This window comes from Lindgomyces ingoldianus (genome assembly GCF_010093535.1).
Source record: "Lindgomyces ingoldianus strain ATCC 200398 unplaced genomic scaffold BDR25scaffold_3, whole genome shotgun sequence".
Lineage (NCBI taxonomy): Eukaryota > Fungi > Ascomycota > Dothideomycetes > Pleosporales > Lindgomycetaceae > Lindgomyces > Lindgomyces ingoldianus.
This window is the reverse complement of record NW_022985164.1, coordinates 1,231,578-1,254,148: the sequence shown is the minus strand read 5'-3', so window position 1 is coordinate 1,254,148 and position 22,571 is coordinate 1,231,578. Positions and strand designations below refer to the sequence as shown.

At 50.1% G+C, this 22,571-nt stretch overlaps 7 protein-coding genes across 7 annotated transcripts; 3 read left to right on the top strand and 4 right to left on the bottom strand.

Moving 5' to 3' along the window:
- Positions 1 to 3,425: 3,425 nt before the first annotated feature.
- BDR25DRAFT_339460 (alpha-1,2-mannosidase family protein) lies at positions 3,426 to 6,124 on the top strand (the record flags this gene model as incomplete). Its single annotated transcript, XM_033693389.1, has 6 exons — positions 3,426 to 3,438; positions 3,587 to 3,725; positions 3,781 to 4,115; positions 4,163 to 5,511; positions 5,757 to 5,780; positions 5,840 to 6,124. The coding sequence occupies 6 exons, from the start codon at positions 3,426 to 3,428 to the stop codon at positions 6,122 to 6,124; spliced, it is 2,145 nt and encodes a 714-aa protein (XP_033553294.1).
- Positions 6,125 to 6,743: 619 nt separating this feature from the next.
- On the top strand, positions 6,744 to 10,432 carry BDR25DRAFT_252454 (K(+)/H(+) antiporter 1). The gene is made up of 5 exons (XM_033686178.1): positions 6,744 to 7,165; positions 7,227 to 7,643; positions 7,739 to 7,838; positions 7,901 to 8,463; positions 8,670 to 10,432. Exons 1-5 carry the CDS (start codon positions 7,028 to 7,030, stop codon positions 10,125 to 10,127), a joined length of 2,676 nt encoding a protein of 891 aa, XP_033553293.1. The 5' UTR covers positions 6,744 to 7,027; the 3' UTR covers positions 10,128 to 10,432.
- A 398-nt stretch (positions 10,433 to 10,830) lies between these two features.
- Positions 10,831 to 12,409, top strand: BDR25DRAFT_321905 (uncharacterized protein; the record flags this gene model as incomplete). Its single annotated transcript, XM_033692000.1, has 7 exons — positions 10,831 to 10,873; positions 10,938 to 11,104; positions 11,165 to 11,392; positions 11,450 to 11,661; positions 11,751 to 11,942; positions 11,980 to 12,134; positions 12,189 to 12,409. 7 exons carry the CDS (start codon positions 10,831 to 10,833, stop codon positions 12,407 to 12,409), a joined length of 1,218 nt encoding a protein of 405 aa, XP_033553292.1.
- Positions 12,410 to 12,539: 130 nt separating this feature from the next.
- BDR25DRAFT_277581 (uncharacterized protein) lies at positions 12,540 to 14,523 on the bottom strand (the record flags this gene model as incomplete). Its single annotated transcript, XM_033687624.1, has 6 exons — positions 12,540 to 12,811; positions 12,878 to 13,088; positions 13,145 to 13,604; positions 13,658 to 13,790; positions 14,000 to 14,113; positions 14,172 to 14,523. 6 exons carry the CDS (start codon positions 14,521 to 14,523, stop codon positions 12,540 to 12,542), a joined length of 1,542 nt encoding a protein of 513 aa, XP_033553291.1.
- A 532-nt stretch (positions 14,524 to 15,055) lies between these two features.
- On the bottom strand, positions 15,056 to 15,736 carry BDR25DRAFT_277578 (uncharacterized protein). Its single transcript, XM_033687623.1, has 2 exons — positions 15,703 to 15,736; positions 15,056 to 15,650 (listed from the first exon to the last, which is right to left on the bottom strand). The coding sequence occupies exons 1-2, from the start codon at positions 15,709 to 15,711 to the stop codon at positions 15,183 to 15,185; spliced, it is 477 nt and encodes a 158-aa protein (XP_033553290.1). The 5' UTR covers positions 15,712 to 15,736; the 3' UTR covers positions 15,056 to 15,182.
- Positions 15,737 to 16,460: 724 nt separating this feature from the next.
- Positions 16,461 to 18,173, bottom strand: BDR25DRAFT_66095 (uncharacterized protein). Its single transcript, XM_033698892.1, has 2 exons — positions 17,763 to 18,173; positions 16,461 to 17,710 (listed from the first exon to the last, which is right to left on the bottom strand). The coding sequence occupies exons 1-2, from the start codon at positions 17,976 to 17,978 to the stop codon at positions 16,697 to 16,699; spliced, it is 1,230 nt and encodes a 409-aa protein (XP_033553289.1). The 5' UTR covers positions 17,979 to 18,173; the 3' UTR covers positions 16,461 to 16,696.
- BDR25DRAFT_66094 (uncharacterized protein) lies at positions 18,174 to 19,555 on the bottom strand. Its single transcript, XM_033698891.1, has 3 exons — positions 18,651 to 19,555; positions 18,317 to 18,598; positions 18,174 to 18,232 (listed from the first exon to the last, which is right to left on the bottom strand). The coding sequence occupies exons 1-2, from the start codon at positions 19,325 to 19,327 to the stop codon at positions 18,454 to 18,456; spliced, it is 822 nt and encodes a 273-aa protein (XP_033553288.1). The 5' UTR covers positions 19,328 to 19,555; the 3' UTR covers positions 18,174 to 18,232; positions 18,317 to 18,453.
- Positions 19,556 to 22,571: the final 3,016 nt, after the last annotated feature.

Genomic DNA, 22,571 nt, shown 5'->3' with positions numbered 1-22,571 from the left:
ACAAAGGGGCGATACAATGGCATGTATTCTATGTGTGGCTCCATTGCCCACATAGGCTTTGCTTTTATTCACAATTCAAGACAACACGACTTTATTTAACCCAGTCTATACGGTACTCCAACACTTCTTCCTTTCTCCGCCGCTATGGAATCCACCCTAAACACAACTCACCTTCACCGAATTTATACCAACTTTCAGTCCACTTTTGTCTGTTTCCTTGATTCGATTTGTGCAGACAGCTCTGAATTTCAACAAACTATACATATGATTATTCCATATACCTTTCAATGGGAATCCGGTAGTCAGCATGGCGAATTGCTCCCCGATCGATTCTCTGTCAGACGCATTATCCGTGCCCCAGTCTCAGAATATCACAGATATGATTTGTCGGTGTCCGGAACTATGTTCTCTGGCGTGGGGGAAAGGGAACCCCGACCTTTCTGGAATCAGAGTAAGTAAGGACCCTATCGTTGAAGGGTGAAATCACTGAAAAAGAGACACATATACACATTTTCCCAAGCAGTCATAGCCGCGACATACGGCCCCCTACTTCATTTCTCATATGCTCCTGTCTCAGGGCAGTGGGAAAGGCGACTGGTAGCTTCTCACGACAATGGCTTGCGAGAAATTTCCGCTCTCAATATCGCTATCGCTATAGCGACCATTGTGCGTCTGGAGCAAGTTGCAGTCTTGTGTGAGGTTACCTTCATGTACTATCTCACAACAACACAATTCATAGGGATATTTTTCTTAGCTTTAACCGTGATAACGTTCCCAGACACGTTCGAACGCAATAAGCACAAGACACTAAAACACACTACAATCATCACGTACTGGGTCATCCTTCATTTCGGCCTTTACATCAGCGCTGTAAAATGGATCAAACGGTCTAGCATCGGGTTTGCCCGCCTACCCCGACTTCAGTCAGCTTGCCACCAGTATGGAAGATCATTCCAAGCATGAATAATCCCGTACACCCGCCCCTGCCACCTCCACTGAAAATCTCGAAGTCTTGGACTTCTACGAAAGCGGTATTTATTTGGGCCACGGTTGATGTGCCTGTCAAAAATCCTTCTAGACATCCCCGCCCTTACGCTACTTGCAGGCGTTTGCTCCCTCGTCTAGTACTGCGGTATAAGCATATGGGTGGGCTTCCAAACAAAGGCCGAACGCCTCCATAAGGATCCCATCTTAAATGCTTGCTTACGTTTGTGTTTATTATTGGTATGTTCTACTGCCTATACAAGGTTGTCAAGATTCGTCATGGACTTGCGTTCAGCACGGGACCAGACTGGGAGGACGACAAATAGGGATTTGGGCAGGTCTTAGCTGTCTTTATTTGGGCTAAGTCTTGCATTATCAGGTATGGCCTATGTCTTGCAACTCCATCGAACCAGGCCAGGGGGCGCTAACCGTTCTGCGGTAGGAGAGGGCAAGAAAGACCACTATGCCAAGTCGAAATCAGGGTCCTTTCGTGCTATCATCATATGTTATAGCCGGCACGAAATACCGAGAGGTAAATATATATAGCTATAGTCGTTTTGAGGTCAAGCCCATTCTCGCCAATTGCCCCGACCATCCACTATTCCACTATCAAATAAGCCAGAAGAGAACCCGGAAGAGCATCCTGGGAGTGGAAGAGAGAGCACCGAGGTCCTCGAGTTCCACAAGACATCTAACGAGATAGCTAGGAGTTCCTCAACCACTCGAGTATTCACATTCTAGGTGATTAGGCTGTGAAATAGCCATTGGAGCGTGAAGAGAGCGCCATCACGAAAATAAGTTGAGGTATTAGAAAAAACACGTACACGAAAGACCTGAGTGCGCTTGTGAGGGGAGACTTTTCCGGAAGAGAGGTACCAGTGATCTGGAATTGGACGCTCCAGGGTGCCTATGATACCATGTGAATCCCAGTTGCCACTAGGAACCATCTTGAGGTGTTGTCAAGAAAAGCGAGATGATATATCCACTTAACGTTGTTCTCCAATTTTTGTTGTTGCTTCATTATCGGAGTCAACCTGGGCCAACCATCGAGAAGATGAATCAGGCGATCAATCTCTTGAGTCGCTATCTCAAATCCTGATCCCCTGGGTTGGTCTCCTAGGCGCGGTGGTAAAGCTAGGTTGAGGATCACAAGGCTTTTTTTTTTGGTAAAATGACAGAACATTAAGGGTCTAAAACATTCAACTCCGTGCTACCATTTAGCCTGTGGGTGACACAACACAATCACACGGCACTGCCAGCCTGGCATTCGACACCTTGTCCGCGCAGCAGTGACGCACCTTATTTTGACGTTCCTGCGCGAGATGCACCCACCGGTTTGCGCAGATCTAGATATCGCTTGGATGCTGAGTGCTCAACGCGTGCTATTTTCTCCTCGCTCATTGGCCCAGCCAATGTTCCTCCTCGACGTCACCTGGGACAGCCCTACCAGCAGCAACCACAAATTCCTCTCGCTGTTCTGAAATTTGTTGTTTCTTCTTCGTTTGGTGCATGGGTCTAGATTCCCAAATCCCAGAGCTCTGACTGGACAGTTAATATTCTTCCTTCCTGTTCGGGTAAAGTCCCAGCATCGGGTCTTCACTCCGCTTTGTGAACATTAATTAGTCCCAAGGGCATTATTCAGTGACATCTCCCTAACCCTGCACCCATGGATGTGGAGCTATGGCGCGGATACACTGCAGCGGGAAGCCTATATACCCGCTCGCACAACCAAGAGGGGCAGGAGGTTAGCAAAAAAGCACATGGTCACTCCCGGATGCCCACTCATGGACAGTAGCGGCCTTGGCTGGTAGTCACTAGCATCATGTATTAACGGCCAGTGAGTCTCATTTCCCCCACGTGCTGGTAGCCATCGTTTGGTTCAGGACTCCGATTCAGGACACACGCAACGACAACACAGTTACACATCGAGTCTACAACACTAGTACCGTCCCTCTAATTACTAGCACTAATCCTACGGTAGCCTTCAATGTTTTCATTAACCAGGATGCAGAGAATCAATCCTAGCCCGAAATCCAAGATCATGGGTTAATACTCTATGCCTATTGGCAGGGCACTCGTTCAATATACACTGCATCTGTAGACTGATCACTCTGTAATTCGGTTGTGAAAGCTTTACTCGTCCAGAATATATTTTGGATATTCCCTTTCCCCTCAACCACGCTCTCGTTCCCGTTCGTTATTCGCCGTTACCATCCAGTCACGAAGCGAATCCTCCACATAATCTTTATATGGAGTCAATAGCAGTGCTTTCATAATATCAATTCGCGTTATTCTGCCTATATATATCATCGTGATATTGGGCTTCAACATGTATCCCATTTTTAAGGCCACTAGATTTAGATTTCGTATTATTACATGTCTGGCCGTCACTTTGTTGAACTGTAGCGTGGCTGCGGAAACTGAGAATGATTATACTCAATATGTTAATACTTTGTGAGTTAAGTCGACCCCTTCGTCTCTAGCTTAAGTCTTACAAACATAGTCAAGGCACAACCGGAGGGGGCAACAGATTTCCTGGAGTTGTTGCTGGTGACTCGACTCCACATTCCGCCGTTGTAACAACTAATGAAATGAGCTTTAGCACCTTTAGCAATGGTAAAATTAGGCCCTGATGTTCAATCTGGAACGGCTGATGCCTATTCTGGATACCTCCCTAATGGAAATATTTGGGGCTTCAGTATGATGCACGAATCCGGCACTGGAGGTGCGCCGAAATACGGGTAAGCTCTCGGCTTTCTTGAGGCTATGTACAAAATTTTAATGCCGATGTATTAGCGTCGTCTCTCAAATGCCTGCGTTGGGAAACATCTCGAACCCTTTAGCAGATTTGTCCCAGGGTCGAGCTTCTGCAGATCAAGCACAGGTTGGGTATTATAAAGCCTCCCTGAATAATGGAGTCGTGGTGGAGCTCGCTGCTACTGATCATACAGGATTGTATCAGTATTCATTTCCGAAAGGCAACTCCCCTTCAATTGTAGTCGATGTGTCCCACGTTTTACCTAGTTTCAGAGGTTTAGGGTGGGAGCAGCACTACTCGAAAGGGAACTTTAGCTTCTTTCCTGATGGGCATTATGAAGGGTCGGGGACCTATAATAATGGTTGGAACCTGTGTATGTGTTCTCATCTATGAAGGTTCCACTTAACTAATGTTGTGTAGCACCCGATTGGAATATCTATTTCTGTGGTAGATTCAACGAGCAGCCATCAAGCTCGAATACTTTTAAAGGTACAGGTACCACTCTAGCATCCTACGACACTTCTAGCTCGGTTTCTGGAACCGAACGGTTAGGGGCTGTTTTTACATTCAATAACTCGAATGTAACCTCTCGTGTCGGAATCTCCTACATCTCCTCTAGCAAAGCATGCCACAATCTTGACAAGGAGGTTCCGGACCAAACGAGTTTCCAGTCCCTTGTTGACAAAGCAAAGAGTACATGGAACACCCAAGTATTTTCCAAAGTACAAGTATCCTCTACGAATGCGGCAGACCTTCAGCTTCTCTATAGCTCGCTTTATGGCATGTTCTTGATCCCATCGAACTTGACCGGAGAAAACCCTGGCTGGAGCAGCGAGCAGCCGTATTATTCGGACGTTTTTACACTTTGGGATACTCACAGATGCCATACTCCACTATTCCATATCCTAGAGCCTGTAGCATACGAAGAATTTATCTGCTCTCTTATCGATATCTGGAGGCATGATGGCTTTATGCCAGACGCACGATCTAGCAACTACAATGGCCGCGTTCAGGGAGGTTCAAATGCAGATAGCGTCCTCGCCGACGCGTACGTAAAGGGTGTCCGGGGGTGTATTAGGTGGGACGACGGATTCACTGCGATGCTTACTGACGCCGAGACAACTCCACCTAACAACCACGACCCCAAAGCCCCTGACTCTTCTACAAAAGAAGGGCGAGGTGCCCTCCCAGACTGGCTAAAGTATGGTTACATCACCCCTACGTTTACGCGAGCGGTCTCTCGCGCTGTCGAGTACTCTGCCAACGATTTCGGACTCTTCCAAGTTGCCAAAGGGCTCGGCAAGAAGACCGAGGCAGACAAATACCTCAAGCGATCTAGAAATTGGAGAAACCACTGGAATCCAAATTGCACAAGCAACGGCCACAGTGGCTTCGTTGTTCCACGTCGAGCTGATGGGTCGTTCATTGACCAAGACCCGTTGAATTGCGGCGGGTGCTACTGGGGGGACGCGTATTACGAAGATAATGCCTGGGTTTATAGTATGAATGCCCTTCACGACGTTGCTACGTTGAAGAAGTTCATTGGCGGAGATGATAAGTTTGTTGATCGGATCAACAAATTATTCGATCTAAAGATTTTTAACGCTGGCAATGAACCTGGGTTTACGTCGCCGTACCTGTACAACTTTGTCCCTGGTAAGCAGCATCTTTCTGCGCAGCGTTCGAGGGATATCTCCAAGTTGTACAATTCGGGGACTGGTGGTTTGCCTGGGAACTCAGACGCAGGGGCAATGGAGTCGAATATCTTGGTGAGTTTATCTAATCCCCAGTTTACCTACCCTGGAGTCTATTACGGAACATTTCCGTGCCATGGATAGCAACCCTGTTTCGGTGTGGCATTGCATGCGCCAACATAGAAGAACTTTAAGTTAAGCATGAATAAGGATCTGTGCTAGACTTAGTCGGCGCAAATACGATATACCGTGTAGGGTAGATACTTTGAGCAATGATTCTTCTCGTTTCAATACTCAAGGCCTTCGCTAACGTTTGATAGTGGCAAATGATCGGTCTATGGCCTGTAAGAAATGACCTGATCTCTCGGTTACTTAAGGTCTTCAAAGGCTAATTGCTTTTCAGATGACGGGCCAAACGACATTTCTAGTCCTCTCCCCCTGGTTCCCACAAATGACAATTGAGCTTGGAAACGGCAAGACTCTCAAAATATCGACAACAGGTGGCAACAAGGACACGGCGTTCTACGTGCAGAGCTTGAAGGTGAACGGCAAACAGTGGGATAAGGCCTGGGTGACGTGGCAAGATATCTTCGAAAACGGAGGTACAATGGACTTCGTGCTGGGCTCCAATGTCGCAGAATGGTCGACCGGAGAGCCACCACCAAGCCCGGCGTCTGGTGATCAATAGGATGAGGTGACGAGTCGGCCTGGAGGTGAGGCTGAAGGCGGCGAGGTTGCGGCAAGGAATAAGGAGAAGGATCACATCCTTCTGGCATATACTGCAATCTGGTCTCTGTGCTTCACCAGCGCGTTGTACATACGTTTCTTCTCATGACGGCTTGGCGGTGACTGTAGTTGGTGCGCACTGGCGCGTCCCAAGAAACATGATCGTGGGTCCCCAAGCCTGGTGCAAGATTGAGCATGACGACCAATAGGACAATTTTTAGTCCCTGTTCTGCGCTCCATGGCATGTCGGTCCCATCCTGTCCTGGGTTTCAACCTGCAGTGCTTACTGCGCTCCCCAAACGGAGGGAGGCGTGAAGAGGCGAGTTCGGACAGCTCGCTCTTAGTCTTCTCGGAATGCACATGAATCTGCATGTGAGCAAGACATGAACAGAGGCGGGGCAAAGAATCGAAAGCACATCGTCGGGTTGAGAAGCGCGTGCGCAGGTGATTGAAGCTTTATGATTGGCGTTGGAATTGTCCAAGGGCTGGGCTGCGAACGCCATGCACAAACAAAGACCATCTACCCGCACGCCACCCTACCCTCTGTTCACTCCCGCAGACGGCTAACACCGGAGCGGTGTAGGATCCAGCATCACATGGGCGCCTGTTGACCCCATCCCCGGTCATTCCGCCTCCAGGCCAGAGCTTCGTGCAGGTCCAGTGTCTGGGCGTTTGCTGCACACCGAGAACCTCAATGGGACCATCTGCATCCATTTTCTCGCTAGCCATCCAATCCTTCCAACAAGCCTCAAGCTTGCTTGTTGCATCTTCTTAAATAGCTGGCCGCCCTGCTTGCTCGTGCGGATTAGGCCTGAGACTGTCCTCTCCCCCAGCCAAATCCTCAAGCTGGACCCCACCGCCCACCATGTCAACCTCTGTCCACACATCGGCGAGCCCAACTCACAGCAGCGCTCCCAAGGTCGCCCCGCAGGGTGGAGTGCTCGAGCATGGCAATCCTGTCCACTATGATCTCAAAAACCCCATTATTCTTTTCATTATCCAGGTGGGCATCTCTTTGTGCCGTGAACTGAGGTCCGGGTGCGATGCTAAGTGGATATGTCTAGGCCGGTATCATCATTATCTTCTGCAGAGCACTGCACTACCCGCTGTCGAAACTGCGTCAGCCTCGAGTCATCGCCGAAGTTATTGGCGGCATCCTTTTGGGGCCCTCCGTTATGGGCCGCATACCTGGGTTCACGGCGGCCATCTTTCCCACGGCGGCCATGCCGAACCTGAACCTCGTCGCGAACATTGGCCTTACTCTGTTCTTATTCTTGGTGGGCCTGGAGGTTGATCTGCGATTTCTGGTCAGCAATTGGAAGATTGCACTGAGTGTTGGTTTGGCGGGCATGGCCTTGCCGTTTGGCCTGGGATGCGCAATCGCCGTTGGGCTTTACAATCACTTTCGACACGAGGAAGGCACGGTGCCAATCGACTTCGGCGTGTACATGCTCTTCATCGGCGTGGCCATGGCAATTACCGTAAGTCGTCACTTTCCAGGGAACCGCTGAACTGTGGCCCCTTGTGCAGAGCGCGCTGTCAGAGTTGGAGATGACTTTGTACTCACTGAACGCAGGCTTTCCCCGTTCTTTGCCGAATATTGACGGAGCTGAAACTACTGATGACGCCCGTGGGCATTATCGTGCTCTCAGCGGGCGTTGGCAACGACGTTGTCGGTGAGTTCATCAACCCATCATCCCGCTTCACATGTGTCTCCAAGCTAACGCTATTTGAACAGGCTGGATCCTGCTTGCGCTTTGTGTAGCCCTCGTTAATGCAGGCACGGGGCTAACGGCTCTATGGGTCTTGTTGACTTGCGTGGGTTATGTCCTTCTGCTTGTGTACGCCATTCGACCCGCCTTCCTCTATGTACTCCGCAGGTCTCGTGCACTGCAAGATGGCCCTAGCCAGGGGATTATCGCCCTTACTCTGCTCATTGCTCTCACGTCGGCCTTCTTTACGGGCATCATCGGAGTCCATCCGATTTTTGGCGCCTTCATGGCTGGCTTGATCTGTCCCCACGAGGGTGGCTTTGCCATTAAAGTAACGGAGAAGATCGAGGACTTGATCTCAGCACTTTTCCTTCCTCTTTACTTTGCGCTTTCAGGTCTAAACACTAACCTTGGTTTGTTGGATAACGGCATGGTTTGGGCTTATGTCATTGGAGTCATCTCCGTTGCATTTTGTGCCAAGTTTATCGGTGCTGCTCTGGCGGCTCGTGCCAATGGGATGCTCTGGAGAGAATGCTTCGCCATTGGTTCTTTGATGAGCTGTAAGGGTTTGGTTGAGTTGATTGTCTTGGTAAGTTGTCGAAAACATCTATTGCATGTCGGCACAAGCAGCAGAACATTTACAGATTGTAATTTGAGGCAGAAGACTACATCCTTCTTTCTGCTCCCGTCAATTCTGACAACAGGATTGAGAGATTAATTTCTTTCTGCCAATGTTCCGTGGTGGACGGCAATAGATTGTAGCTGATGTTACCGCTTGAGGCTAACGGATGCCAGAATATCGGACTTCAAGCCAAGATTCTCAGCACTCGAACATTCACTATCTTCGTTGTCATGGCCCTTGTCACGACCTTTGCAACGACACCGCTTACCTCGTTCTTCTATCCTCAATGGTATCAGAAGAAAGTTGAGGCATGGAAACGCGGTGAAATCGATTGGGACACTGGCAACCCGCTGGGTGATGTCCCAGAGAGTATACAATACGACAAACTTGAAAGCCAAAAGATCAAGCGCCTCATGCTATACTTACGCCTCGACAGCATGCCAACGTTACTGGCTTTTGCGTCCCTCTTCGGCGGAGAGCCTCAGAAGCATGTCGCGAAGAGACATCCTTTAATCGAACAGACCTCTAGCCTCGGCAAAGAAACTGAACCATCAGAATCAAGCGAAGGTGCACCAAAACGGCCGATCGAAGCATATGGTCTACGACTGCTCAATCTGACAGATCGTGGATCTTCCGTCATGCAAGTGTCCGAACTCGAATCATACACGGCTCACGATCCTGTCGTCAACACTTTCCGCACGTTCGGCCGTCTTCACAATCTAGCAGTCAGTGGCGAAGTCATGGTGCTTCCGGAGTCCAGCTTTGCCGACGTGTTGACCGCGCGAGCTTCAGGGTCCGACTTCCTCCTCCTTCCGTGGAGCGAGACAGGCGGAATGAGCGAGCAAGCAATCATCGAAGACAAGGGCACAAAGAATAAGCTCACAGCCACCTCATACGTATCCTTCGTTAATTCGGCATTCGAGCAGTCTATGTGCACAACAGCAGTCCTCGTCAACAAGAACTTTGGCGGGAGCAAGAACAAGAAGAGAAAGGGAGAAGGTATCCGCCTGCGCAGAACATACAGCAGTGTCAGCATTTCTAGCAACAGAGACAAAGTCACGGCCCCCATAGCAGACCGGAGTCATCACATCTTCTTCCCATTCTTTGGGGGTGACGATGACCGCGCTGCACTTCGGCTCATTCTTCAACTAGCAGAGCATCCTGATGTCACGGCTACGCTGGTCCATTTCGAGGTCCCTGATGAGTTCTTAGAACAAGCTGAGTCTTCACATATCACCCGTTCAGCAAGTAAGACTGGCCAGACGACGGTCGTCACTGCAACGACAAATAGTCGCGAACAGGACTCGGCTTTCTTCGCCTCACTACGCGCTTCTGTTCCGGCGGAACTCGCGAGTCGTGTCGTTTTCGAGAACGCCGCTTCAACGAGTCCTGTCAAAGATGTCATTGCTCGCGCGAGTATCGAGGTCAGCCAGAACCCTAAGAATGCGGGGGACTTGATCGTCCTTGGTCGAAATATCTCCAGGAAGAAGCTTCAGACAGCAGGAGCCTCCAGCGATGAGATCGGGTCTACCTCTTCCGCTGCTACTACGTTAGGCTTACTGGCGGAAAAGGTTTGGGAGGCAAAGTTGGGCGCAAGTGTGTTGGTTGTGAAGGCAGGTGCTAAAGAGTAGATTGGTAAGGATACAGGGGCCATGTGGTGGATGTACATTTTCGATTCTTTGAACCTATATTTTGGATGGCTTCGAGTAAGATTTAGAGTCTACTTGGATTTGGATGCAGATCGCATTGGTTGTTTGGCGCACCCTCGTTAGTATGTTTTGCATGCATGTACCGATGCGTTTCAGAGTCGGGATCCTAGCTGCATGGATGGGATGTCTATGAGCAGATGATCCCAGATCCAGTTTTTCACTTCCACGCATTTTCTGCCCATAATGTTGGTTATCGTGAAACCAGAGACAAGAGATCGCATTTCGGCACCGGCTACTGAAATCAACAGAGAAGAATGGCTATCAATCCTCTTGAACAGCCTACTGCCTATATTCGTATGCCTCCAGCAGCCCGGGTTGCGGCCGAGCTCTCTATCGGAATTCCGAGTGCTGTGAATATTAAATTCATGGATGAGGTGCTTATTCACCATGCTTAAAAGCAAGAAGATGTATGTGAGTGGATAGCGTTCGCAAATAACGTCAGTTTTAGTATGGAGATAGTTTGGCTCTTGAGGGAGAGGGATTGGAGCTTGGTGAAAGAGGGGTGGAAGCTGAACGCCTGGAGCCATGTTGGCTGGTATAAAAAGGGATAAGTATATCTGAACTTCTGAAGTCTCTCATCAGATTTAATTACCAACAATCTCTTTCTCCAGGCTGGGCTGCAAGGATGACTATGTTCGTCGCTTCTCTTTTCATCTCAGTCCTCCTGAGTAACCTCACGTCTGCCCCTCTCCAAACAAACCCTCAAACCCCACTCTTGTTCTGATATAACAGTGCCACCCATTGCAGAAGCCACCATCCTTTCGCCCTCTGGCATCTCAATGCTCCCGTTCACCATCCCCGCCGTTACCCCTCTCCTCCTCTCCCCAGCCTCTGTCCCTATGATATGCGCAATTACCGTAATCCTCACGCATCAGCCCAAAGATACCGTCACCATTCAAGTCTAGATACCTCTCCAAAATTGGAACGGCCGCTTCGTAAGCCTTAGCGGTAACGGATAGGCTGCTAGCCATGGCCCGCTTACTCTCGGCCCTGCCGTTGCTGGAGGGTTTGCAGCTGCTAGTATTGACATTGGTGTTTCTGCGAATCCATGGAGCCCGGAATCCTGTGGTTTGAAAGAGAACGGGGAAGTGAATTTAGGGGTGTTGACAAATTTTGCATCGAGATCGGTAAGGGAAATGACAGTCATTGGGAAAGCAGTCACTGAGTCTTTCTATGGCAAACGGTCTGTGAGTTATTGGAATGGGTGCTCGGCCGACGGGAGACAGGGCTAAGTTGCCGCGCAGCAGTATCAGGAGTTGCTTGACGGGATTCTAGCAGGTGCGCCATGGATTTACTGGCCAACCTACGTTATAGCAGAGCTTTGGTCGCAAGTTGTGATGAAAGAGGTGGGAGTGTACCCATCGCCAGATGAGCTAAATGCGGTAGTCGCAGCTGCCATTTTAGTGTGTGGTGAGATTGACGAGGTGAAAGACGGAGTTATCAACGAGCCGGAAAAGTGCGATTTCCTCCTTCTCCGTCATCGGAAAGCTCAAAATTTCTAGGAAGGAGGTAGGTAGAACTCCTCAAATCGCGTCTATTGTCGAGAAAAATCTACACTAGGCCAGAGACAGGTGGAAGGCAGCTTTGGTACGGGATACCGATCGGGGCACCTCTTGACAGTCTGGCCAATACTACTGCGGTAAATGGAACTCGCATTGGATTCACATCCTTCGTCCCTGATACTTGGACACGATATTTCGTCAAGTGGGATCCAGGCTACCGGACCACGAGCATAGAGTCAAAGGAGCTGATCATATTCTTCTCCCAATCCTAGGCTATGTACGACGACTTGCTTAACAATGCGAATCCTAATCTATCACGGCTTCAACACTCCGGGGGGAAATTTTCTCGTCTGGCACGGTGGAGCCTATCAACCCATCTTCCCCCAAGGTGGCACGCTCTACGTCCAGCGAGTGGGAGCCGTTATGAGTGAGAGCGCTCAAGCCGACGAGTTCTTCAGCTAATTCCTCGTACCTGGGGTAGATCACTACGGATTCGGTACAACACCTGGAGCTCGTACATCTAATGCCTTTGAGATGCTGATCGCGTGGGCTGAGTATGGAATTACTCTAGAGTTCTTGAAGGGGCAGACACTGCCGTTGGCTTCTGTTCAGTTGAGGAGAAAGATATGTAGGTATCCTTTGGTGTCACGGTATCGTGGATTTGGGAATATGAATGAGCTGAAGAGCTTTGAGTGTGTATAACTATTGGGATGTTGCCACGAACGAATTGTTAGTTTAAAATTGCTGCAGCAAAAGTAATGTATCAATTGTGGCAACCACTGAGATCAGATATCCCCTCATATTTTCTCAAGATGGGATCCCTCGAAGAAGCCTAGAACTTCAATCGTGTCACTACTAAGGCAGCGGCAAGGTATATGGAACCCGACATGAAATAGGGCAATCCTAAGCCAGCGCCTCCACTCTTGATGCCTTGTACCCAGAGAATAGCCATTAAAGGTGCACCGACAAGAGATCCCAGAGTTTTAGTAAGCATGACAATACTAAAGTCTTGGATGTCGGAATCTACCAAGGCAATTAGGGGTGACTTGACTAGAGACATGGTGAAGACGGGAAGAGCCGAGCCAAGAGCATAGATGATAAGCGCTGGGGAAGGTTAGCTTTCGCATTTAAATAGGACAGAGGGTTACGGTTGAGATCGTAAAGACATACCTGCCATTAGCATCCAGAATCTGTACGAAACTGCGACGCAGAGCACGCCCACTACGGATATCGCTATGCTGGCTTCAGCTCCAAGGTAGTTTAGCCAAATCTCAGACCCACGGACAGTCCTCGACGACATCGAGGCTCTGATGACTCGTGGGACAACCACTGTGAGTAGAGTAACGTTGACCAGTGCCTTGGCTGACAGCATGTAACCGGCCTGGAGGATCTGGTGAGACGACCGTTTTAACGACCCCTTGAGAGGAAAGAGCCTACCTCCGCAAACGTCCACTCGTACCGCTTAGATATATATTGGACAAGGAGCTTGGTATCCGAGCTTGCCAAGGCGGTGAGAAAGAATGAGACAAGTAGAACCTGGAAATTCTTACGACCTGCTATCAGTCGCCCAAGCTTGCGAGCTGCATGCGAGATACTTCGGAACCCGCCTGGGCCTGTTTCAAACGCATTGTAGTATCTGCTTGGGCTCGGAGAAGGCTTGCCGAGTAGTGGGCCCGCCTCGGCGACGTGGTCTGCAGTGGTGGTGGGGGTCGTCGGTGCCGAAGGGCGTCTTTTTGTTTCAGGAAGCATCTTAATAGTTGGTGCGGCAACCACGAGTAGTGATATGCTTAACCAAAACGGCAACCAGAGGTTCTGGCTCATTGTGAAGGAGGCGAGAGAAGGGCCAATAAAGGCTACGACATATGAGATAGAGCTGATGTACGAGAAGTACGAAGCACTGTGTGTACTTAGCTAGTCACTTTTCTTCGGGTGATATGCACTAAGGCTAACCGTTCAACATATTCTCGCGCCAAAGCTGAAGTGAGTGTAAAGATAGTGGAAGAAAAGACACATTCACCCCCGAGGATAGCCAGAAAGGGACCAGCAATGATTGCTTTGGTGGGGAGAGTGTGGTAGTAGTTCCCTGGGCGTATCTTAGTTCCAAACTTCTTCCATGACTCTTTACTGCATCTTGGCGCTAACTGCTGAGTGTGGGTTGGAGGAATTTGATCTGGTTAAGCATTTGGTAGAATGAAAAAGGAAGACTGGGGAAAGGGGGCCTCTGTCCCAAATCAAGTCTACCATGGAACATGGTAGACGCTAATACCCAGGAGTGGAATGCCAGATACGCACCGACAACAAGAGCCCAGGCGGACATAGAAATCCTCGGGATCAGATTCAACCAAATAACAACCCTGACACCGAACCGCTCAGCAATAAAGCTGAATGGAATTGTGACGACGAAATCTTTGAAACCAAAGCTTTAGCCGAGTGTGCACGTATGTGTTTACGGGTCTCCACATACCGCAAACGACGAATGTGGTCTCCATAATCCCTTGCAACCAAGCAAGCTGCTTCTGCACTTCGTCAACCTTGCACATTTTCTCTGGTACCGACCCATCGGGCTGCAGTAGCGACGGGTCGTATCGTGCATAGTGCTCGCGGCAGAGTCGCATCTCAACGACTCGGTTTAAAGGAAGGATGTATAAGCTGTTGGCCATATTGACGAGGATGAGAAGAAGGAGGAGGGGCCATAACGAAGACGATTTGATACGAATATGAGTTGGAGATGGGCTTCTAGAACACAAAGATGATGAATGCGATAGAGAGACTGTTAACGGCGGGACATATTGGATGCTCTCATTGTCGTCGGTCATAGTGAACGGAAAGCACAGGTGATCGCCGGGAAATGTCCAGGGGAGAGTGTTTAACTCAGGAATCACATAGTAAACAACTCTATCCGTTTAGTTGGACTGTCAGCGTTGCAATTTCATAATGATGGCGATGGGTAGGTGTTGCGACGTTTTCTGCTACTGCTTCTGAGGTTGCGATCTTATCCGAAACTGTCACATGAGGCACAAGCCACAGCCTAGCCACAGCCCTCATGGTTACGGCGGACTTTTGAACAGCGTTGTCACAAGGCGGGTGTTCTCCAGAGCGCATTGAAATCTAGTTATCTATATGCTCGCTTATTTCGGTTTGTGGTGCCGTTTATCTTTGCATGTCCGTCAACTAACAGCTTGACTACCAGGCCAACCCTGTGAATTCACCTGCCAGCGCATCATAGTCAGATAGCCGGGCCTTTCCGAAGGGTGTTCGAGAAATGACATCCAATCTACACGCGTTCGAAGTTTGCTAAATCATTGACTTAGACCTCCTTTTCTCAGGAGATTTGAGAACCTCAGAGCTGATCATCCTTGTCAGGATGACTGCGTGTTGCCGTGTTCGCAAATCCCACGCCAGAACGCCCCCGTCCCAATTCTGAAAATGCGCCTAGTTTCTTCACAGTCAATTTCACCCTTGAAATATTGGTTCATCAAGGCTCCAGGGCGCCCTCGCAATACCCAAGCCCATTCCTCGCCACACAATTTGCCCAAGCGCGGTCGTTGCACCTGTCACCGCCTTCTCGTTTGAGACAAGCTTCTGTTGTTCCTGCGATTTTGTGTCTCACAACGAAAAAGCCTCCTATGAAGCAGCCTGCCACAAGTACTAGGAACAGTACGAGGAAGAATATGACCACGGGCTTTTTCTTGCCCCATCTCAGGCAGAAGATATCGTAAAGCTTGACTTGGCTCCTAAGGTCTTTGTAGGATGTGTGTCCCCTTCTCCAGGCAACGGAGTCAAGTATGTCAAAAGATTCGATAGAGGCAGGTGAGGGCGGTGCTGACGTTGGGTCCGAGTCAGCATAACGAGGGCAGATGAGGTTATTTGATAGAGCATTGTCATCGTCGGTGTAGGGTGAAAGTGGTGTGTAACCAGCACGTTTGGGCTGCGAGAATGGTCCCTAATTCTTGTCAGCTTATCTCGAAGTTGTTGGAGTGGTGAAATGCCCTCACCGGAGCCATGCTGAGTTCTCGTGTGTTGTTTTATGTATGCTGATTTTGATGAAAGTACATTGAAAGGTCAAGCAGAGGGAGCGCGAAGATGTAGATGGGGCGCGGACGCATAAGTGAAACAAACCATTGTCAAGCCGCCAGGGTGAGGTTCAGACTGTTAGAAAGATGTTAAGAGGAGCACCATGTTTTACTCGCCCTGATCCTCTCAGCAAGAAATGCGAGCCTATGAAACCGCAGCGAAGACGGAGAAATGTCGCAACGTGAAACCTAGAGATGGACCGAGATTTATGCGAACATGCAACACCAATTATTCCTTTTTTTAGTTCCATTTTCTCTATAACTAATGCTCGTGATAGACCTTTTCAGCCCCGCTGTCAAGACAATCTGTTGAGCCTACTTAGCCCATGCCACGCTATTTTCCTAGTTTCCTCCGCATCTTACCAAGGCTCGATTCCCCGGGGAGTAAAGAGGCCGGAGAAAAAAAAAAAGGGAGAATTCAGAAGGGTATCTCCGCTCGCGTAAGCAAACAACGGTCGGCGAGTGAGCTCGATTGTGCGGTTGCTGCCTCGGTGAAAGACATCTCCGTATTCAATTTCAGCCTATACTGCTTGTCCCTCCTTTCGCCCCCTTAAGCAGTGCAAGTCGGCCCTAATTAGTTGGATACTATATCCAAAGCGGGCATACTTGGTCTGCCTGAGGGGAAATGCACTAAACTGACCTTATTTTCCACCGAGGTGCTGGGATGAGAGACCGTAAAGTTTTTTAGGGTCGGGCAATAACAAAGGAAATCGCTTAATACAAGACAGGGAACTCTTTGATATCGCAGCAAATAAAACACAAACGCTCGCAATGCCGGGGAAATGACCACGCTATGACGCTCATACACGGGATTTTTGATACAACGAAATGGAAAGATTCTGTGGGGTTTTTGGTTGGGAAGTGTGCTACGGGTGGACTACGCCGACGGTTAACGCCATTCCGGTTGATCAAGTCACTATGTACGCTGAGGATGGAGGTAGGAGTTCTGATAGTATTGCGCCTGGTGTTGCACATTCGAAGGATGATCGGGAGTAGGCGTGGAAGGGTACATGTGAGGAAGTGCTTGGGGCTTGGCCATGTTACCGTGCCCAAATTGTTCGTTCTCGGGAGTGATTGGCGGGGTGAGACATCCATGTTGCATAACGGCTCCGTAATGGGACTTCTGAGGTGTGGAAGGTCCGAGATAAGCTTCTGATGTTGTCTTTTGTTCTTCGAGGACAACGGTTGCTGGCGGGGTCGGGGGAGCTGCTTGTCGCCTTGCAATCTGGGCCTGATGTTGAAGAAACTCATCAACAGTAGTGGACACGTTGGACAAGTGCATAGAAGAGTATTTGCGAGATAGAACCCCAGATGGTTGATACAAGTGGTTCGACAAGCTCATAACAGTCTGAGGATCGTAAGCACCAGCCCAATCCGAGGTCTTTGCCTGGGTCCGGGAGAGGATGCATCGAGCAAGGGCAAGAGCAGATCGGGCGAGAATTGAGGGCCTCGTAGATACGAACTCCTTGTGGAAAAGAGCGATTTCGGCAATGTATAAGGTCATATGCTCGACCTCTGGATCATAAGCAACTTCTGAGAGTGCGAGTTGTAGAAAAGCATCGACGGTCGGGTGACCGATGATCCAGTTGAGGGTCTGAAGCACATGCCACTCCATCTGAGTGAACATTTCGTCGTCGTATAGCGAGCAACACATTGACTTCAACTCGCGAACGGTGGGTACTCGGTCTTTTCTATCTCCATATTTGGCAGCAATGAGGAGAGCAGCACATCCGACCAATTGATAGTGCCGCTTATAGACGACTCGACGTGAACAGTACCGATCGAGAAGATTGACCGCAAGGAAGAGAGTCTCCGGAAGCAATTGGAACGCAGCATGAGCTTCGACAAGGAAGTCAAGAAGGTATGGGCGCATGAACCATTGAATCTCAGTTTGGATATCAATAGAGTTGACATCGGGAATTGTTTGAGACTAGATTCGTTAGCATGCATAGTTATCCGTATTGGACAATATGGCTACTTACTTCCATGTGTTCCATGTGTTCCATTATATCCTCTTGGTATTCTTCGCTCGTCATCCTTGACAGTTCTTCTGCAAGAGCTCGTTGTTGCATTCTTGCAATTGCTCGAGCACGCTCTCTCGCCTCTGCGCGAGCGGCGTAGATACCGTCATCGTGTGACTCTACAAAGTAGCTGTCACAATGCCCATATCGGGTTTGGGTTTGTTGTTGGTAGGTCATGGCGGTTATGGTAATTGAGGGTTCGTCGAAAGAGTGGACGTCAATTCTCCGGGATAGACTGGATGCAGGTTTAGAACCAAGATCGAGCTTGGTTCCGAAGAGAGTGAAGGGCTCGAAAGGGGAGCGGAATTAGAGAGTGGCAGCCTGAATGGCGACAAGTACAACGACTGTAATTAGTTGGATAGGGTAAAAGGAAGGTCTCTGGTCTGTGTTTTCCGAAAGAATTGAGAAGCAGGGAAGTGTAACAACAGAGCCTGCAACGCCATCCCGTTAGTAACTCGCTTTGCCTGGTCGATGCAAAATATTGTGCATGAAAGGTTCTGGGGAATTGCCCATACCTTTGAAGAATTAAACTATTACTTTAAAGAGTGAATGTTGGCTACGGGAAGAACCGAAAAGAGAGGTATAGAAGAAGCCGAAAAGGTGGAACCCCTTGCAAGTTGCATCCAGGAGTGGGTGTGGAATGAATTGCGATCTAGTATTTTCCTGGCGGATGAGCACTTCGAAAGGAGTACTCCTTTGCAGCAGAGCACGAATTAACGAGTCCGCCGGTTGGCTGAACGTGGATCGCCAAGGAAGGCTTGGGAATGTAGAAACTCCTAATCGGAAGATTCACCAATCTAAATAGGGACAAAGTCAGTTCAGTTCACAAAAGACGCTGTTGAATCTCACCTAAGATGCAGCCGTTCAAGAACTGAAGGTGCTAGGGACTGTGCAGGATATAGCCGATCGTGTTTTCTTGAGGTGTAGCGAGTGGACACTATGGGATACAAATTAGTGAACGCCCAAGTGCAAAGGGCAGGAAGGCAAACGAGAAGTCCGCGGCTAACGGTGTTGGTGTGGCAGTGGGAAAAGTAAAGTGAGTCGACCTTGGCTGCTCGGGGAGGTGATTGGATCGAGCGACGCTCCAAGATCTGGATGGAATGAGGATGCGTTTGCTGATAGGCTTTTAAATTAGATAACCGCGAAATATGAAGTCGGCATCCCTGGATGGCAGACGGGGTTCCGCAAGGCATGGCGGCGGAAAAAGGTGACACGCTTTTCATAAGGTGGCATTCGTTGTCACACCCGGAAGGATGTATGCGCCATATCATAGGGAGATAGATGAAGATGCGGTCATGGAGGGTATATGCGGAAACTCGACGTGAATTCGACGTGAATTCGACGTGCACGCGACGTGGCATATCCGTGTGATTGAGGACGTCCGGATCGACAATGAATGGGCTACCCACATTGTCGCTGGAATGAAATACAATCCGATGTGCGTTCGGCATGCAGCTTCCCTTCTGCTCCCGTTCCGCGTTCGTTTTGAATTTTCGACAACTCCGCATGTCCTTCCAACCCACCATATCCTGTACTCTTCCTACCTGCCTCCGGACTCATGATCCATCATAAACGACATGGTCGTAGTGACGCTTGATTACCAGGAATTGGACCGGTCCAAGATACGTTCAAGTCATGGCCACTTCCAGATTTGGTGCTTGGGAGGAAAGGGGAAAGTGGTCTTTGGCAGGCCAATGGTGAGGCAGACCCTCGAGAAGGCAAAGATGCTAGAGCGGGCAGAAAAAGAAACTCGACTTACCAGACACACACAATCACACAAGCAAAACACTTAATCGGAGGATGCACGAGGCAGGCCTGAGGAAGGTCGAGGGAGGTGGCTCAGTGTGGAGCTGGGGTGACGGGGAGAGCAGCGGCTCTGGGGTCTCCACGTCTGCGTCGAGAGGCGGTGAGAGGGGAGGTGAGAGAGGGAACGGAGCTTGAAGGTACAGAGGAGTCTGGTACGCTTCGAGTGGTCCTGTGAAGAGAGACGGCCGGCTTGGGGGAGACCGAGGAGCAAGAGGGGAGTTTTAAGGACAGAGACGGTGCCGCTTTCAGAGTCAGCACGCCATCAGATCCAGGACTCAATGCTCCGACCGTTGAGGGGTATGGCGGATGGGAGAAGGAGAGGAGAGTGAAGGAGAGACGAGGAGGAGGGACGGAGGTGTAGATGTTCAGACGGGCCAAGGCTGGGTTTGAGAAAACGACGGGCCAGCAACCAGCGAGTTGCAACGCCTGGCAACAGAGCGGTGGAGCGAGATGGAGCGACGCCGCTAACCCCGAAGCGGGCTACAGCGAGCGCACTCAGCAAGGAACACCAGCACTGGGCAGCCGTCGACGGCCAATCCGCGCGCAGCTGGGCCGGCGTCGTGCGGCGTCGTGGATCAGAATGGCGCTTTTGCTTTTGTTGCATCTGGCAGCGGACGGCCAGGAACACGCTCCATTGCACGCGTCTTACCTCCGTATCTCCCGCAAATCTCATCATGCTTTCCCCCCTCGCAGGCGTTACCGGCCTCACAGGCCTCGCACAAATACTTCCACACACGTCGCCGTGGCCACTGCTCCTCCCACCCTTGAGCAACGCATCACGGGCGGTCCACTGGACGGCTGAATGCCTGAAGTGCCAGTGCTGCCGCGAGCCTGGGGGGACTTGGGGTAGAGGGCCTGAGTGGTCTGTCATGTTCGCCAAAGCCCGCTCGAATCAGCTCCCTCAACGCAGTCCGGTCAGCCTGAAGCCAACGCATGCAGCTACACAAGGTTGCAGCTCGAACCCACGATCGCTATCCAATCTACCCCCGTCGCCCTGTTCGAAACATCTTGCTTTCCCACTCCGCCAAGACCCTCTTCAGGCATTGTGGCCGCTGCTCAGGCTTCGCTCTCGCCCCAGCCCGGGAAGACCATGCCTGTGGAAGCTTCCTGGATTGCCCTGGCAGGCTCCCTCGCCAAGTCGTCCGTGGAGCTGTGCCAGATGGTGACATGCTCCTGAATATCGTCATCCTCGATGGCCAGTGACAGGCTGCTTAAGCGCCTCAGCACTCTTTCTCCTTTTAGCTGCACGGCTGAAGACATCAAAAGAGCTCGTGTTGCTGTCAACCCATGTTGGACAGACGAGAACACAACGCCCTCTCACGCTTCCATGCTTCCACGATTCCAGATCCTCATGAAAAGGTTGAATTGTGCTTGGGGACATGTGTTCTCTTACCCGTGTGCCCGGCTTTGTGCCGACAAACCAGGACGGAAGAAGGTTTATCACTCTCAGCAAAAGTATTAAATTCGCCGAAGCTGGCGTTCCTTCTGCATGGTGAAATACTATAAAGGAAACCTCTTGCGTTGTGCCGAAGCTGATCACCCTACATCGGTACCAGAGCTCTTGACCGGAGTAATCCAGTCGAGCTCCCCTTGCAGATTGTCCCAGGAACCACGGTTTGGATCACACGCCGACACATTGATGAATTCATCGTGCTGTTGGGCATATTTTTTTTTTAACACGCCATCTAGCTCGGTAGTCGAATTCTCGCTACGAGGCTTCAGACCTGTACGGGTGGCTGGATTCTAACATCGTAATCTCGCACGTCGAGTATTCTTGTCTCCACAAACGCGTCTATTCTGGTTTCTCGAAATTGTAATTGCCTGATCAATGTGGCGAGCCCGGGGGGTTTGGGGGGTCTCCGTATCCCGCGGCACGCCGCATTTTAAGAATCAGTGACCTCCCTTGCCAATACCTTCCATATTTGCGGGGTTGGCGTCTATTAATTCAGGCGCGATGAGAGTCTCCAGCATATTTGCACCTACCGCAGAACATTATCAGGGAGGATATCGCCTAAACGTCCTACTGGAATCAGGTAGAGCGTAAACAGGATGCAAACCTCTGTCTTAAATTACTTCCGCTGCATGCAAAGGGTGTGACCAGAGCTTTGACGGCGGAGGAGCATCCTCCAACCTGACACAGGCTTGCTGATTGGGATTGAAGAGCATTTTCGTAACAGATCAATTTTTATGCATATCATCTTGAGTAAGGATTCGGACGTGAACGACAATGAAGGGTTAGACTGCCTCAGCTGCAGTCTCTAATTTGTAAAGCACGCGTCTTCTGATCAGATGCATGCAGCAAGCAGGTACGTCTAAGCTGGTAAATCTTGGATCAGCGTCTTGCGAACCGTCCATCATAACGCGATGATTCGTTCTCGGTCAGCCCTTCAGTGCTCTACCACAAAGCCTTGGGCATTGGGGCTGGCTAGCCCACCATTTGACGCGCTGGCGACCTAGCGCGATTGTCCTCCACGCTTCGGCACGCCAATTGATCAAAAAAGCGCAGTTCCAGCGCTATTAACTCCTGCATGGCATTTCCCTGATTCTTCATGATCTTTGCTGCAGCTAAAAGCCGACATCCGGCTGCATCTCGCTCCCAGCCACCACTTCTCCTTGTCCCGAAATTGATGTCACGATCACGAACTCAGCGCGTACTTAAAGTGCTTGAGCCTCAATCCACGCGAACACGCGACATAACTATTTTGGTCCCACTCCGTGCCACGCTTTTGCATGTCCGACCGGAAACCTATTCCCAAGGAGAAGGGGCTTTCCTCGTGTGTTGTGGGCCCAAGCGAGGGTCCTTACGTGCTGCAATTTTCTTCAATTTTGCTTCATTGTGCAGTGGAATTTTGCGAGCAGTCCTAGAACTTGACAGATGTCAACTGCCTTCCGAAAGCACCGAGAGATGCAGCTTCAGTCGCCGTCGCACTGGCGACTGGCTCTAGACCAACTATGAAGGGGTAC